The sequence below is a fragment of the Cebus imitator genome, unplaced genomic scaffold (assembly GCF_001604975.1).
Source record: "Cebus imitator isolate Cc_AM_T3 unplaced genomic scaffold, Cebus_imitator-1.0 Scaffold166, whole genome shotgun sequence".
Classification (NCBI taxonomy): domain Eukaryota; kingdom Metazoa; phylum Chordata; class Mammalia; order Primates; family Cebidae; genus Cebus; species Cebus imitator.
Genome location: NW_016107481.1, coordinates 1,675,562 through 1,692,703, shown reverse-complemented (window position 1 = coordinate 1,692,703; position 17,142 = coordinate 1,675,562). Strand labels below are relative to the sequence as shown.

Genomic DNA, 17,142 nt, shown 5'->3' with positions numbered 1-17,142 from the left:
CTGTGGGACCTCAGAGAGCTCTCCCTACCATCACCTCTTTGGGTTTCATTTTCTTTATCTGGAAAGGAGAGGTTTGGACCAGGTGACTTCGAAAAGGTCGTTTCAGCTGAAATGCTCAAACTACACTGTTTGAAGAAGCGAAATAACCTTTAATTCATTTTCCTGGCTGTACTAAAGTTGGTGTGAAAGGTACATGAGATGTTCCTCGGCAACATTGTTGTTGTTTGTTTTACTATTACTGATTGGTTTTCAACCATTTGAAAGTTATAACAGACCCAGTCTTTATATAAAGGGATTGTCCAAGGAGTTCCTTTTTATTGGGTTCTGGAGAAAGAAATAAGAATAAATTGTGTTGCAGAGTCATCACGATTGGGAGCAGCTGGCTCTGTTTTGTACTATGAAACTGGTTCTGTTACCAGAAAGGGGTCCCAATTCAGACCCCAAGAGAGGGTTACTGGATTTTGCCCAAGAAAGAGTGACAAGTCCACAGAGTAAAGTGGAAGCAAGTTTATTAGAGAAGTAACAAAACAAAAGAAAGGCTGTTTCATAGAGCAGCCCCAGAGGCTGCTGGTTGGCTATTTTTATGCTTATTTCTTGATCATATGCTAAACAAGGAGTGCATAATTCATGAGTTTTCCTGGAAAGGGGCAGGCAATTCTCGGAACTAGGGTTCCTCCCCTTTTTAGACCATATAGGGTAACCTCTAGGCTTTGCTATAGCATTTGTAAACTGTCATGGTGCTGATGGGAGTGCCTTTTAGCTTGCTAACATATTATAATTAGTATATAATGGGCAATGAGGACAACCAGAGGTCACTGTCATTGCCATCTTAGTTTTGATGGGTTTTGGCCAGCTTCAGCCGGCTTCTTTACTGCAACCTGCTTTATCAGCAGGGTCTTTATGACCTGTATCTTGTGACCTCCTCTCCCATCCTGTGACTGAGAATGCCTAAGCTCCTGGAAATGCAGCCCAGTAGGTCTCAGCCTCATTTTACCCAGCCTTATTCAAGGTAGAGTCGCTCTGGTTCAAACGTCTCTGGCAATTTAACAATAAGAGCAGCTACCTCAGATTCCATCTGCTACTCGTAACTATTTTGAGAAAGGTAATTCTGCTAGTAATTGAAGGCAGCGGCTTGCTTTTTCCCATGCCAGACAATAATTAGACATTAATATTGGAGCAGTATAACTTCCAGCAATTCATCCATTCTTTTGAGCCTGTGGTATTTTTCTAAGTAATTTCTCTTGCAAATTAGGTAATTACTTTTATTTAAGCTTAGTATAATTATACTGAAAGTTCAATGTTTTCTTATATAAAATTTCAAGAGGAAAATTTTACCAAATATCAAAGTAATTTTATGAGATTTTTCTAATTGACACTAGATTTTAGTTGAGAAGCAGGTGGGTGAAGAAAGTTTATTACTTAGGTTTGTTAAACAAATTGAGGAGGTTAAACTGTAGGCCAGCTTCCCAGGGGCTGTATGCAAATTTGCTTTCTAACTTTGCACTGACTGGGGTACTTTTCTGGCACTTTTCAGCTATGTGTGACTCCTCTCACCTTTTATATTTATTTTCTTTTGACTCTAAAATCATTTCTCCTCAGTGCAGACCATTGGAGTCTGTGCCTTCTGCCTCACAGTGAATTGAAATAGCCATTTGAAAAGAGACTGGACCATTTGCCTAATCCCATTGGTTTATTTGAATAATAACAGGTCATGAGTGTTCTTCCTGCCAGACAGCTCTATGTCCTTTTATTGTAGAATCTGTGGGAGCGAGCAGATCACTTACTGGAATTTACTTTTGGGGTTAAATTTCCCAACCAATGGACACTTCACTCTCTTTTTTACTACATAGGTGCTCTTTGAAGGCCATGCCAAAGCTCCAACTGTCCCTCGTCATTTGGTTCATCTTATTTTTCAACACCTGGATTTTCAGGGACAGCAGATAAAGGCTCTGGTTGTCAACTTCATAGCCAGAGAACTGCTCTGTGGCCACCACTGCCAGTAGCACTGACATACTTCAGTGTTTGTTCTGTGGACAGGAAAGTAGGCAATCAAGGCTAGAAAAATAATTCTGGATTCCTACTCTTTTTAATGCAACCTCCCTGGGCACATGTTTGCCACTTTTGATCTCTAAGTCCCTTGGGAATCAGTGTTAGGTTGGTATTCTTTTACTATTTGAATTTTTAACAACAGATGAAAGTTTAAAGCTGGTGGCGGTGATAGTGATGGAGATGAGGATGACGATCTGACCTTTGTTGAGCATTTACTTTGTGCAGGGCTCTGTGCTAAATGCTTTATATGGATTATTATGTTTCATCCTCATAGCACCTCTGTATAGAGGTAACTTGGCCAAAGGCATACAACGTAGAAATGGTTGATCTGGGATTCAAATTCAGGCACTTTGATTCCAGAGCCTGTGCTCTTAAACCCTATGCCTTATTCCAGATGGGGGTTGATGCATCTATCTTCACACCCCTCTTCCTGTCCCACTTCTCTTTTCATACCATACCACATTAGTATTCAAGGTAACACCCCAAATACCCTAATGATTATGAACTGAAAGGAAGATGAAGAATTTTAGGAAAAAAGTCTGTTCACCCATGTAACCCACCACGTTACTTGTTGGGAAACGTGTAACCTGTTTTAATAGAGTATTAAAGTTCAGGAGAAGTTCTGTGATTTTCAGTAGTAACTCACAGAAAAAGCCCAGAAAACATAAATGGTTTATGCATATTATGATTTATGACAAAACATTTAAAATAGTTGAGATAGTGCCATCCTACCCAATTTTCTGAAATTTTGAAGTATAGGCATGTTAGTGCTGTTTGCCTTGGATTCTGTGACCACTTTTTACAACATTTGAGAGCACTTGGGCTTATACAGTAAAAATGATTACACCACACCAGAGATGATATTTTTTTAAATGGTGAAAGGGAGGAGTGACCATTTCTCTGAAACAGTGCACACACACAGGAAAGCGTGGACTTGGACAGAAGGAGCAATAAATACCATTCCAAAATTTGCCATGATTTACATACCTATAGATGTATTTAATTCTTAGCAAGTTAAATATTTGAGATACTGAATTTTCTCCATATTTTCACTACCTAACTTTAAAAAATAAAAATGCCTGCATGTCTTGGATACTCGGTAAATGTTAATTTCCTCTCCTTCCTCTCAGCCAAACTAGAGGTTTTTTGGGAAGGGAGGGTTGAGGAAGGGAAAGTTGTGAACGTCAGTTGGAAGCTGATCCAAGAGAGGCATTGCTTTTTGGAACACATTTGATCTTTCCAGAATAAAAATACTCTAAAGGACCAGCCAGGTTTTGTCCTCAAGCTGAGGTCGAGGTGAGGGGAAACTGAGTGGAAAGATGGAGAAATGCTTAATTGACAGACTAGGGCGTTCAGTCTCCATCCAAGAAGGGAAGAAGGGATATCATAGGGATTTCTTTTAACACCGTGTATTTTACATTTTATTTATTTAGTTAGTTTGTTTTGAGTTGGAGTTTCACTCTGTCATCCAGGCTAGAGTGCAGTGGCGCAATCTTGGTTCATTGGAACCTCTGCCTCCCGGGTTCAAGTGATTCTCCTGCCTCAGCCTCCCGAGTAGCTGGGATTACAGGCGCCTGCCACCACACCCAGCTAATTTTTGTATTTTTAACAGAGACAGCGTTTCACTATGTTGGCCAGGCTTGTCTCAAACTCATAACCTCAGGTGATCTGCCTGCCTCTGCCTCCCAAACTGCTGGGATTACAGGTGTGAACCACCACACCTGGCCTGTGTTTTACATTTTAAAAACCTTTTTATTTTGAAAAATTTCAAATATATATGAAGATAGAATAGGTCTCAACAATTGCCAATTTATGGGGAATCTGGTTTTATAACTTTGTCATCCACTGAATTGTTTTGAAGGAAACTCAGACATTTAATTTCATCCATAAATATTCCAGTATGTTAAGACCCATCAAAAGATCTCAAGTAGGAAACTGATGATTAGGTCATTTAGGAAGACTACTCTGAAAATGGTGTGGAGGTTGCATTGCTGGGAAAGCACCCAAGAATAAAATATACATGATATGTATGGTTATTTCTTCCAAAAACTGTTTATCGAGTACCTAATATATGGTAGGTATATCGTGGACAACTGATCCTGTCTTTAAGGCCTTTACAGCCTAGTGTAGAGCTTCTCAATCCTGGTACAATCAGCGTTTGGGCTGGAATACCCTTTGTAGCTGGGGCTGCCTGTGTGTTTTAGGATACTGAGCAGCACCCCTCGTCTCTACCCACCATATGCTAGTAGCAACACCCTCCCACCACCAGCCCAGTTGTAACCAACCAAAATGTCTCTAGATGTTTCCAGATGTCCCCTGGAATAAAAATCACCTATCATGTGAGACACACTGGTCTAGTGGCAGGATACAGATAAGTGACAGGTAGTTGCAATGAATCTCATAAATATTGAAAGAACCCAGAGAAAGGATTCGGTTACAATGACGTCAAGTTAGTAAAAACTCTTTCTTAAATGGTGACTGCACAAAGACCTCCCGAGTCTCCAGGAGTAATCTTCCTCTCCCCATTCTTCCCTTTGCCAAATGCCAGTAGATGTGGGTACCAGTTGGACGCCTTGTTTCACTGCAGGCTCACTTTGTTCTATGGTGTCTAGTACCAAATTGAGCACTAAAGGCCAAAAGCTGTGGTCAATTACTCATGCATAACCCCAGAAATATCCCGTTTATGAAAACCGTGCCGAACAATCTGAGGAGGGAAATTTTGGTTCTAGAGGTAAACCCAAAATTGGCTCAGGGTATATGAAAAGATTTAATTCAGAACGTTGATTATAGTTTGTCCTTTCTGTAAAGAAATCTTTATTGTTATACTTTTCTTTACAGCAATAGCTAAGATTCCTTTCTTACAATCTTATCCTTAAACCAAAAGTAAATATTGTTACATCCACTCTTTTCCTCTCAGCATGCCAACTCGATGATAGGGTTCCGGTGGAGATCAAGCCATTTTAATTGTACTCAGGGGTTCTTAGGGATTTGGGAAGAGAAAAGTTTGAGGATAGAATCCTTTAACCTCAGTTCTGCAGCCTGTGCTTGTTATTGCTATGCACAGAAATCGCGAAGGGACTCCACCCAGGGGAAATGAACAACAACTGTTTCTGTTTAGCTCTGTGAAAAGGCCCCTATTCGGGGTGGGGGTAAAGGATTAGATCATAACAGAAATCCATTAAGAATTTTAAAACAATGCCATCCATCACACAGGCCTTGCTGTAAAACCTAAACTCTTACGTGTGAGCCTCCTTAGAAGAGAACCATAATTTTTCAACCACTGGGGGATTCTGAGTGAGAAAGTTTAACCAGGGGTGGTTGATTGGATGGAATTATTCCCAGAAGTGTGTATATTTCTTACATGATGCATACTGTAGCAACCTTTAAATGCCTTTGGACTTAGTTCAGGGAATCAAATACTACTTCTTGAAAGTAGGAGAAGTTTGTGGCTAGATACTCTTCCTTCATAGAGTTCTTGGGAGTTTAAAATGAGACAATGTAAGTGAAGGCTTTTTATCTATTGCAAAACACCATACAAATGTACAAATGTAAGGCATCACTGTTGTTACTGCCAGTGTGGCTGATGGGACCCAGCTCCCAGGAGAGTGCATTCTGTAGTTAGCACAATTAGTGTGTGTTCTGCATATTGAATTAGATTTTCTTAAAAACACACAATCATTTTTATTTTCTCAGTAATTGCACATATCCTCATCCCAGGGCCACTATGTTGCACAACTCCAGGGGGCACCATTTAATTGTGGTGTCTCTGATTCATCCGGTAACATTCCTTCCCCTAGAGCCGGACATTGATAACTCACGTGGCCAGAATGTTGACCCACCCATCGGAGATGGTTAATCCTGAGAATTTTCAATTCTGTTTTATTTGACCCTGTCTAGCTTCTATAGACATCAGTTCAAATGCCGCTTGTTTGGGTCATATTTTCCCAAGTTTTTTTTGCTTTTTTGCTTCACTGTGAATTCAGACACAAGATATGTGTTCCTTCTGTAGTGAATGAAAATGGAGATAAAAAGAGAGGTGCTAAACATGTATCACTTTTAAACTCCAAAGAGTAAGGTCAAGGTCTGTATCAGGACTCAGCACACTTTTTCCGTAAGGGACCACATAGTGATTACTTTTTATTTGTGGCTCATATAATCCCTGTCTCAGTAACTCAACGCTGCTGTTATAGCATGAAAGCAGCCATAGACAGTATGTAAATGAATAAGCATGGCTGCATCCATATAAAACTTCATTTATGGAGTCAATTTGAATTTCATATAATTTTCACATGTCATAAAATATCCTTTTTGGATTTTTTTTTTTTTTTTTTGAGATGGAGTCTCGCTCTGTCGCCAGGCTGGAGTGTGGTGGTGCATCTTGGCTCACTGCAACCCCCACCTCCCAGTTCAAGAGATTCTCCTGCCTCAGTCTCCCAAGGAGGTGGGACTACAGGCAAGGCACACACCACCATGCCCAGCTAATTTTTGTATTTTTAGACGAGGTGTCACCATGTTGGCCAGGATGGTCTTGATCTCTTAACCTTGTGATCTGCCCACTGCAGCCTCCCAAAGTGCTAGGATTACAGGCATGAGCCATCATGCCCAGCCCTTTTTTGATTTTTAAAAAATCATTTCAAAATATAAAATTCATTCTTAGTTCATGGGACAAAATACAGAAATAAGCAGTGGATTATAATATCCCAACTGCTGGTCTCAGCCTCACTGCTGAAGATAATGGGTAGCTGTGCACAAATAGTTATCAGTGCTTCCCCAGCTAACGACAAAGCTACGCTCACCAGTCGTTTAGCCTACTAGGCAGAACTTTGGAATTCTGGTTCAACCTCTGCCCTGATGCTTTCCAGCTGTGACCTTGGGCTCTGGTCACATGATATCATAGTCTCAGGCTGCTCATTTCCAAAACAGTAATACAAAATTTTTTTCTGCCTTCCCCGTAGCACTGGTGTGAACCACATATGAGCATATTCATTGTCTAATTCCTGGTTTCCTCTGTGGCCTCCATTTGAAAAAAGTACACCAACATTTTAATCATCCTTCACCAAACATTTCTGGAAGACCTATTCTATGCCAGCCTTGGGGATATACAGATGACTGAGAACTAGACCTTGCCCTCAGAGGAAAATTTAAAAAGAGAGAGAGAGAACTAAAACTAGGAGGCATTGTGGCACACGTGTAACAAAGGAGGGGTGGAATGAGCAAGGATGGGAGACACTGGCTCTGCGGGGATGGATATGGAACAGTGGGAGACTCAGGCAAAGGTCCCTCAGTGAAAATGCCAGCAAAGCAGGTCTGGGGAGGAGGGTGTCTTGGGATAGCTTGCAAAGCATGATGGCACGGAGCAGCAAAGAGAATTTGGGGAACTTAAATTACTAAGTTTGGGGAGCCCATCATGGGTGAAGGACCCTGTCAGGAAAGGAGGCTGGAGAGAGAGGGTAGAGGAAGGAGGGAAAACTTTGTGTGCCATGTTAAAGAGTTTGAATTTTTTTTCCCTATAAAGGAAGGAGAGTCGTGAAGGGGTTTAATCAGGGTTATAAAATGATCAGCTCTGGGCTCTGGAATTTTCACTCTGGGGCCAATGTGGAGGAGGAAATAATTTGGGGGAGGGTAGTGGTGGAGACAAGGGGGCCTCTGTGATAATCCTGATGAGCAATGAAGGGGAGTTAAACTACAGGATAATAGCATTAAGGATAGAAGACCCAAGATACTTTTACAAAGTGTGTATATTTAAAGAATATTTTGAATGCTGGGTGCAGTGGCTCATGCCTATAATCCCAGCATTTTGGGAGGTCAAGGCAGGTGGATTGCTTGATCCCAGGAGTTAGAGACCAGCCAGGGCAACAGGACAAAGTCGTGTCTTTACAAAAAATATAAAAATCAGCTGGTGTGGTGGCGTAAGGTTGTAGCTCCAGCCACTCAGGAGGCTAAAGTGGAAGAATCTCTTGAGCCTGGGAGGCGGAGACTGCAGTGAGCTGAGGGCCCCGTGCCCACCAGCCTGAGCAACAAAGTGAGACCCTCAAGAATATTTTGAAAGCAGAATAATATTATAGACTATACTGGAAAAGCATGGTATTTAAAGGTATTCGTTTTTTTGTAAGTAAATAAAAAGATACACAAACACACACACAAATTGTCAGACCCAAATTCCCCAAGTTTAGGTGTTTGCCTTCAAATTTTCTTCAAATCAGAGAGCCTGTATAATTGATTATTAACAAAGTACAATACTTAAAATTTCCAGGTAACTCATTATAGTTTTGATATCTGAAGAGAATCGTTGACAGAGCTTTCTCAAAGTATTTATTAAGAAATGGAAAAGTGTCAGTTTCTGCCGAGATTTTGATGACCCTTTGCTTAAATCTTGGTTCTCCATGGAATACATTGTGATTTGTGTTTTTGTTTCAGAAAAAGGTCCAAGTATGAAGGAACCAAATCCAATTTCTCCACGTAAGTCTTTATGCAGTTATTTTGAAATAAAACCTCCTGGGCTTTCCTAAGAATGAGTTGGTTAGTGAACATTTGCCAGACTTTGAGTTTTGATAAGGAGACTTCTGCTCTCATTCTCCCTTCCCCTTTCCTCTTTTTGCTCATAGTTTTTTCCTTTCCTCTGTCCTTTTTTTATCCCTGCTTTCTTTTTCCCTTTCCACCTTTACTATTTTAAAATATTAATTTGTTGATCCATTGGCATGTATGGCTTAAGTGGAAAGGTAGTAACTTATTTAAAGAGATAAGTTAATGACTTGCATTCTTGTATCTGTTCTGACCTGAAAGTCTTCACAGACAGCCGTGGGAGTGGTTTAAGTCTTATCAACAACATTTATTTGCTCAGAGAAGTAACCTAAGGGAACTCATTGCTATACTTTCAAGACAATCTGTAGTGCAAGGGCCAGAGGCACCAGGGAGAGCACGTAAGAATGAAAGGGAAAGCAACACCAATTACTACACAAGGAGAACTTGGAAATTGTCTAGGCCAATTTCATTGTTTTATGTGGAAGAAAATGCTGACCCCAAAATATTCCTGCCTCACTGGCATTGAGGCAGAACTTGAACCTGGACTTCCAAGCTGTCCACCCAGAGCTCGTCTACATAATATTGTTTCGTGAGGAGAATTTTAATAAAAATCTGTGCTTTTTTTTCCTTTCCGAAGACTCCCAGGGTTAGTCTCCATGGCTGACTCTTCACTACCTGTAACAATCAGTCTGGAAAGTTCCTTTTACAAAGCGCTTCATAAACCATTGTCTTAAGTGGATTATTATTTTTTAATTATGGAACAATATGAACTCAGAGACATATATGGACACATGTCCATCTTTGGAAATTTAGAATACTTTCACTAAAAACTTGTAATCATGTTTAATTTTTGCATCCATGGGTATAAAAAGCAATCATTTTCATTTCTAGGACTAGATTAAATAGGTTGACGGCTCGGTGCCACTTCCCCTCCAGAGGGCTCTTCCCACCTCTCCCTCCATCTAGTAGATCTTCATCCATTTTACAAACTCAGGTGTTGACCCTCTGACTTCAGCAGGTGACTAAAGCTGTCTGCATTTTTCAGAAGTTAAATGAACACAACAAAGAGCACAGAGCTAGAAGAGGGGGGCCCAGAACTTGGGAGTTTGGGTCCCTCCAGACTTGTGTCCACCATGGCATACTTTCCCGAGCCATTGGAGTGCTGGCCTGCTCAAATGTTGTAGGAGTGTACGGCAGTCTTCAGTGTAGAAAAAATAGCTTTCTTTACATTGAAGTGAGTTGAAAGGCAAAGGGACTTAGTCTATATATAGAGGTCACTGGAGTTGCTTCTGATTGGAGCAGAAAGTAGAAATAGTATGAAAAGTTGTGGGGAGATCCTGTATCTCCCACTTGTATCAAAACCCAGAGACCTTAGAAATTGTATTCTACCAAAAACCCCTCTCCCTTGGAAACCAATTTTAACTTTTTATAAGTGACTCAAAGAAGGTAGTTCTCTTAAATGAAAGGAAATGTTCTATTTCTGGGGCCTGGAATTAATTTCAGATATAAAAATCTTTGCCAAATAGAGAAACAATTGGTTCTATTTATATGTTTTGCTGACCATAAAACTGACATCACTCCCCACTGGGAAGTATTTCCGTTCCCCTCATAGAAAGATCACGGTTGGAAAAGTGTTACAAAGTAGGTTGTTTTAAATGACACAATATGAAGCCGTTAAGATTAAGAGTTTGATATGAGGAGATTGGTGAAATGTTATAACCCACAGGAATAGTTTATTTTTGTCCTATGTTTTCTTCTCCTCTCTTTGTTATCTTTCATATTTGTAAATGTTCATGAAAATATGTGTATAAAGTATTCTAAAGTGTGTGTTTTCTGTTCAGTGTCTCATTTTTGAAGTTGTTCAATGAATAAGCAGTAATAAGCGAGATTTTGATCATGGAAGTTCACTTTATTTTTCAAAGCATCTTAACCTGTGAATTTTCAAGCCACCCTCCATTCAAATAGCAGGTCCTCAGAGCAAGACAATGAAATGACAGACTTAAGATTTTACAGTTTTTGTAAATCTGATTTTTTACTTTGTTCATCAAAATAAATTACAAACTGAGAATACCTTGGAAACCCGATAATTTCATTTCTCTATTGAAAAAAAATTGCAAGTTACAAAATACAGTGTATTTTATTGGGATTCTCATTGCATTCTCAGATTTTATTAGTGTTCACCCTTTATGACAGTGCTTGGGAAACAAATATAAAATTCCAATGTATGATGCAGACTAACCGAAAAGTTGTGTATATTGGTTTCTCTCCTTTATAGCAATTTTCCATGGTCTGGACACCCTAACTGTGATGGGCATCGCGTTTGCAGCCTTTGTGATCGGAGCACTCCTGACAGGGGCCTTGTGGTACATCTATTCTCACACAGGTTAGTGTGACTGTTGGGTATGAGTTGCCAAACAACTTGTGTTCCTGCCACACACTAGACACTCAGTGTTTTGTTGGACAAAATAACAAATGAAAGAGAAAGTTCATTCCTACTATTTTTATATTTACATACTTGGCATAAATTGTGTTTTACAAAAATATAATGTGTCATAAACAGTAGATAGAAAAGGAATGTTTAAACTGTTTGTGCCAATTGCAGTTGCGATGTTGGTGAAATTTAGCTGCGAATAAAGCTACTTGGTTGTTAGGGTTTAGTTAAAGTTAAAGTAGACAATGTATAAAAATTAAACCATTCCATCAAAACCAAAGACTTAAGGATAGGCATATAAATGAGAGGAAGTGAAAAAAGGAAGCCATGATTTTACCACACCTGTCAAGGTATTGAGCACTGTCCATCAGAGTCCCTAATCAATGACTTAAACCAGATTTTCTCAACCCATGCTGTGACTTCTCTGATAAAACATGCAATTTTCATGTTTTTCTATAAAGTTAAATTTTTAAAATAGATTTCCATGAACTGAAAAAAGTGATGAAACAGAGCACTTCATTTTCAAGCTGTTATCCCTCAGTCTTCAAATCTGGATGTGCCCCTCTCTACCAATCCCAAGGTGAAACGTACTAGCCTGATGAGAGCACCCTTTCTGCCCCCAATACAGAATGCAGGCCAGCAAAGGGAGTCATTAGTACAATGGAGAAAGAACAAATGGATTGCCCTGCGATTGCTTCTTTCTTAGTTTCCTTACAACTATGGGAAGGAGTGTCATACATTTTGAGGCATTCCAGAGAGCTAGTTGGTCTTGTTCTTGTTTGTTCTTGGATCCTTGTAGTTTTACACTGTGAACCTAGGTCAACTGTGCTAGATTGATCCATCAGAAGCAAGTGGCAGGCCCAGCCTCTCTGTTTAGAATTTCATTAATTGTCCACTGAACCAGTGGATGTCATGATCTTTAGCTAACCCTTGGGCCAAGCTGAAAGGATCACTGATTTAAAGGGGAAAGAAGTACTGAAGGGTATTTTAGAGTCCTATCTTGACCCTCTTGATTGCTAGGTAAAACCTCAAGCTATTGAGAATAAAAACATGACACAGTGATCTTCTGATAGTTAAAAATGGCAGATTCTTTTTCATCAGAATTTTTCCTTTAAATATGACATCTCCTGACTGAGGTATTTTAGATTATGCCAGAAGGAGAGGAATGGACTCTTTCATGCCTACCATGGGACATTCAACCAAAAGTCAGCCCCTTGGCAAAAATTTAGAAGACTTCAGTAGAGGGGCTTTGAGTCCTCAGATGCTTGTTCCTAGTCAGCATACTTTTAGTGAGGTATGTTTATGTGAAAGAGAAAAAAATGACTCCTCATAATCCTAGCATTTTGGGAGGCTGGGACAGGAGTATCGCTTGAGCCCAGCAGTTCAGGACCAGCCTGGGCAACATGGCCAAACCCTGTCTCTACAAAAAAACACAAAAACTAGCATGGTGTGGTGATGTGCACCGCCCATCCCAGCTGGCTGAGGTGGGAGGATCGCTGGAGCCTGGGAGGTAGAGGCTGAGAGGCTGTAGTGACTAGTGGTGCCACTGCACTCCAGCCTGGGCGACAGAGCAAGAACCTGTCTCAAAATAAATAAGACTCCAGTGTCATGATTCCGAATATTAAATAACCATCTGTGAATCAGTTTAGGGCATTCTCCCTCATGAACAGTTTATAAAAGGACCAGAAAGACAGAATTTAGCAGAGCAGCATTTTAAAGTAAGTGATTTTGTCACAGGAATACTGACATGTTCAGTTCTCAAGCTAACAAATCTTTGCAACTTTTCCGATCTTCTGCCTGGCTGAGAGGTAGGGCTGTTGGCAGCCTATGTTGTCTGTTGGGAACGAGTTTGAAAGTACTCCAAGAAGACTGGGCTGCCCACAGATGTTTACCATGTGCCTTCTCAGCCACTGACTGGCCTTGGTCATACAGCTGCACTCTCAAAGCTAATCTTGGGCCAGGAAGCCAGGTCCAGGCAGAATATAGGGCGACCAAATTTCCCCCACTACTGGAACATGCTCCACTAAAATCCCCCAATAATCCGGACCCTCACCCACAGCCAAGCACACAAACCCAATAAAAAGCAAAGCTTGGTTATATGGCGTATATTGATGCTCATTTTATTTGGAAGTCTGTTGTTACTGATCCTTTTTTCCCCAAGCTAGAGATTTCAGGAGGGCCTTTAAAGTACTGTTAATGTAGAAATAGGTTTGTAAGTAAATTTAAGAAAAATGAAACCAAAAACCTCCCCTTGTGATGCTTTCTAGCAAAATGAATTACACTGATTCAGAAGGTAAAAGGTTTATAGACACCGCCATTTGGGCTTAAAATCCATCGGCATCACTTATGAGACAGCTTCAAAATTACTTTTTGTTAAAAACTGTAGCCTCTAGTTTATTTTATGGATTGCTTTTGAGGAATACCAGTGTCATACAAGCATGAAGAAGACCCACTTCAGGACCAAATGATAGTTCTTGTCCAGAACCCCTCAGTTTCTTACCTGGCTCGGCTAGCAGCAATTTAAATTAATAGGGAAAATTATAATGCAGTGGGCAATGGGGACAGCTAAGATACAAACACTGACCCAGTCCATTCAATTTCTACAGTAGTTGAAGCTGTGGAACTCATAGATCGTACATGCCATACTTGGGGGTTTAGACAGCATCTGCCACTATGTAAAAAACAGTCCTTAATTTGGATGACTTTCCCTTTGTTTATGCTTTCTATTCCATGTGCAGCACAGAGCACAAAACCAAGTCACGTATTTGGATTGTGGATATCTACTTACATACCTGGAATGTGTGTTAATCTACAAAGGCTGGGTTCCCACTTTATCATATGACAACTGTGGGCACAATAGGAGATATTATTCCCTAAGGCTGTATTAATTCTGTTGGGAAAATTCCGTTCCTACAACTTACATTCTCTCCTAAGATGCTGTAGAGAGGAGGGGTGCTTGGGGGCTGAAATGGTGCTGGAACCATAGAATCTTCATGCTCCTAGGGACCCTACCTGGTTCAGGGGTTTCTAACTTCTAGTCTGTGAAGGTCCCTCAAGTCATATGCAAAATCATATCTGTTTTTTTCTTGAGGGGAGGAACAAATGCTTTCATTTTTATTTGCTAGTAAAACTTTTTAGCTTTATCAAAGTAGTACATGCAAATAGTTTAAAGGTTGAAATAATTCTACAAGACTTGTTATTGAAAAAACAGAAAGAAACAAACCCCTACTGCCTCTACTTTCTTTTCTCACTCCCAAGAGCATTATTTTTGACGCTTAGCTCATTGTTTTGGACATTAATCCGTACTTCTGAATAACATGAGTGTATTGCTGCTTCTTGACTTTGCAGCTTTAGACCTTTTCTCTAGACCTCATGTTAAGGAAAATGTCCCCTTCTCCCACCATCCTCTTAATAGAAATATACTGACATTTTGGTTAGATCAGCATTTACTGTTTACATTATTATGACTACCTAAACGCTAATCACAATTAAGTCGTGTAGTATAATATCCTGTATGATTTTTAATTTTCCCTATAATTCATTATCTTTCCCCACCCTACCCCATTAGCTTAATCTTCTATATATTTATCATTAATTCATCTGCTGACCCTGCCAGCTGTCTCACTCTCCTCTGAATACGTTGAGACATATGGAATGTTGTACCGATTCCTTTTCTTCAGTAACTCTTTCCTGGAGCCCCTGACCTGCTTCTGTCTGAACTGGTTCCATTTCTGGACGCTGCCGTCTTCTGTATTCTTCATTGCTTCCATTCTGTGCATTCCTTTCACTTCCCTTTTGAGTCGTGGATGTCCTGTGTCATGCATCTCCTGCCTTTCTTCTTCCTGATTTCAAGCGCACATAAGAAGGCAAATGTTTTTCACACTTGGCATATCTGAAAATACCCTCATTTAACAGAAACACCTGTTAGATAGTTCGGCAAGATACAGAATGTTAGATTACACTTTTCCTTCAGACTTTTGAAAGCCCTCCTTGTTGTCTTCTAGCTGTGAGGATTGCTGTTGAGAAGTTCAGAGCTATGCAGATTCCTGATCCCTTTTGTATGTGACCTGCTTTTTCTTTCTGGAAGAAATTTTACAATCATATCTCTTGAGTTAGGTGTATCTTTATACATTATGCTGGGTATTAATTGGGTCCTTTCAGTTTAGAAACTCGTATCTTTCAGTACTGAAATTTTTAAGAATGATTTATTTTCTCATCCCCTTTTTCTGTTTTCTCTCATTTTAGAAATCATTTTATTTGAAAGTTGAACCTCTTGTCCTTTAATGTTTCTTTCCTGTTATTCATCTTTTTGCTTTATTTTCTGGGAGATTTTTCTCATCTTTATCTTTCAGTTATCTACTGAGTTTTTAATACTGGCTTCAAATTTTTTTATTCCAAGAATTTTTTCCCCTATGAATTTCTTTTCTTAAAAAAAAAAAAAAAAAAAAAAGTCCTATTCTTGTTTCATGGATGCAATGTCATCTGAGAATATTAATATAGGATTATTTAGGAATAAGAACATTCAAAACTTGTGAGTGGGGCATAGTAATTGTGAACTCCCTTAGAGTAATCTGCCTGGGCCATTTTATTGATGAACTCCTGATATCTCATCATTGGATCTTTCCTCTTTAGCTCATCAAGCTTTCATAAAGTATATTTTCCTGTTTCCTACTTGCAAGGTATAGGACTGGCTGTTGAAAGACTTTTCTAATGGGCATTGATTAAAATAAACTGACATGGCAACAAATTATATTTGGCAGATAGACACTGGAAAGCAAATATTCGGACCTCCCTGGCAGAGTATAGTCCTGGCACTTTTCCCAAATGCAAATAATCAAGCACATGGCAAATTCTGGAGGAGATAAACTTGTTGCATAGTTACAGTCAGGACTGGAACCCTACTTTCTTGATTCAAAGTTTCACTGTTGTTAAATGAGGCAAGGCCATCTTGCTTTAGCTCCTTTTAGGCTGAGCCAAAGAAGCCCAGGTGAGCCAAAACATTTATATGTTTACTGAATTACCCCCTTTTGAATGTGGTACTCTTGCCCTCAAGTGTGCCTGGTGTTGATCATTCCTTGAACTGTCAGTTTCATGAGTAAACTTCCCGTTTTCTTCCTGGATTAGGAAGGGCAGATCTCAGCCCAGTGGAGTGAGGGAGGAAATTGAGAGAACTATCCTGCTTCTTGTATAGAAGTTCAGCCAACACCTCTTGCTTATATGCCTGTGCTCAAGAGAGGTTTCCAGAGATGCCTGATGCCACCATTCCCTGAGTTTTTAAGGGTTTGGTGACATAAATTGGTTGTTTCTCAGTTTTTCCCTCTGTTGGTTTAGGCTTCAGCTCTCTTGAGTCTGCCAAGTCAGTTAGCATTCACTCATTTCCTCACCAACTTCCAATATTTTATTGTTGTTATCTTTACTTCTGTTATCTTTGTTCTCATGCGTTTATGCCTTTAAAAATCCATTTACTATCATTTTGGTGAGATTTGGGGAAGGAATGCAAGTCAGTGCCTTGAAATGCACTATCTCTATGCAGTTGTACCCTTGCCTTTTTTAATCAGTTTCTTAAAGGGAGTCCTTGGAAAATTACTAGTCTGCATCAGCATTTTTCTTTTTACATAGCAAGAAATCTGAGCCCAGAGAACTGATGTGACTAGCCGAAAGTTACATAGACATGGCAGTCAGGACTGGACCTTGCTTTCTTGATTCAGAGTTCGCTCTTCTCTTCCTATCCTGTTACTACAAATTCAAAGGGCAGATGGCCATAATCCTTTTATCTTCCTTCTGCTTATCAGATAATAAACATGAATTAACATGTATTTTGATTTTTCTTTTTGCCTCTGTTTAGCATAAGCTAAATGTTTTTGGTTTGTTCACTCATTTATTCGTTTTCTCACTCACTTACTCAATGGATTTTTTAAGCTGTTGTTAAATGCCAACGCTATTCTAGGCACTGGTAAAATAGCCATGAGCAACACAAAGTCCTTGCTGTCATGGAGTTCCCACAGCTTAAGAGGAAGAGAATAACCAAACAGACTGATTATAAGCAGATTGGCTCAGGCAGAAGCCCAGCTACAGGCACATATGCCAACCTTTAGGAAAGCAATGACCTGGTGAACTGTGTCAGAAAAATGGAGAACTGG

At 39.8% G+C, this 17,142-nt stretch overlaps 1 protein-coding gene across 4 annotated transcripts in view; it reads left to right on the top strand.

The window, feature by feature from the left end:
* Positions 1-17,142, top strand: part of TGFBR3 (transforming growth factor beta receptor 3) — a 222,546-nt gene that overhangs the window by 196,000 nt on the left and 9,404 nt on the right. For 3 of the 4 annotated variants that reach the window (XM_017544136.2, XM_017544139.2, XM_017544137.2), the window contains exons 15-16: positions 8,467-8,508; positions 10,847-10,954. In XM_017544136.2, coding sequence (XP_017399625.1) covers positions 8,467-8,508; positions 10,847-10,954 — 150 coding nt within the window. The remainder of the gene's footprint in view (positions 1-8,466; positions 8,509-10,846; positions 10,955-17,142) is intronic. The other variant, XM_017544140.1, reaches the window with a different exon arrangement.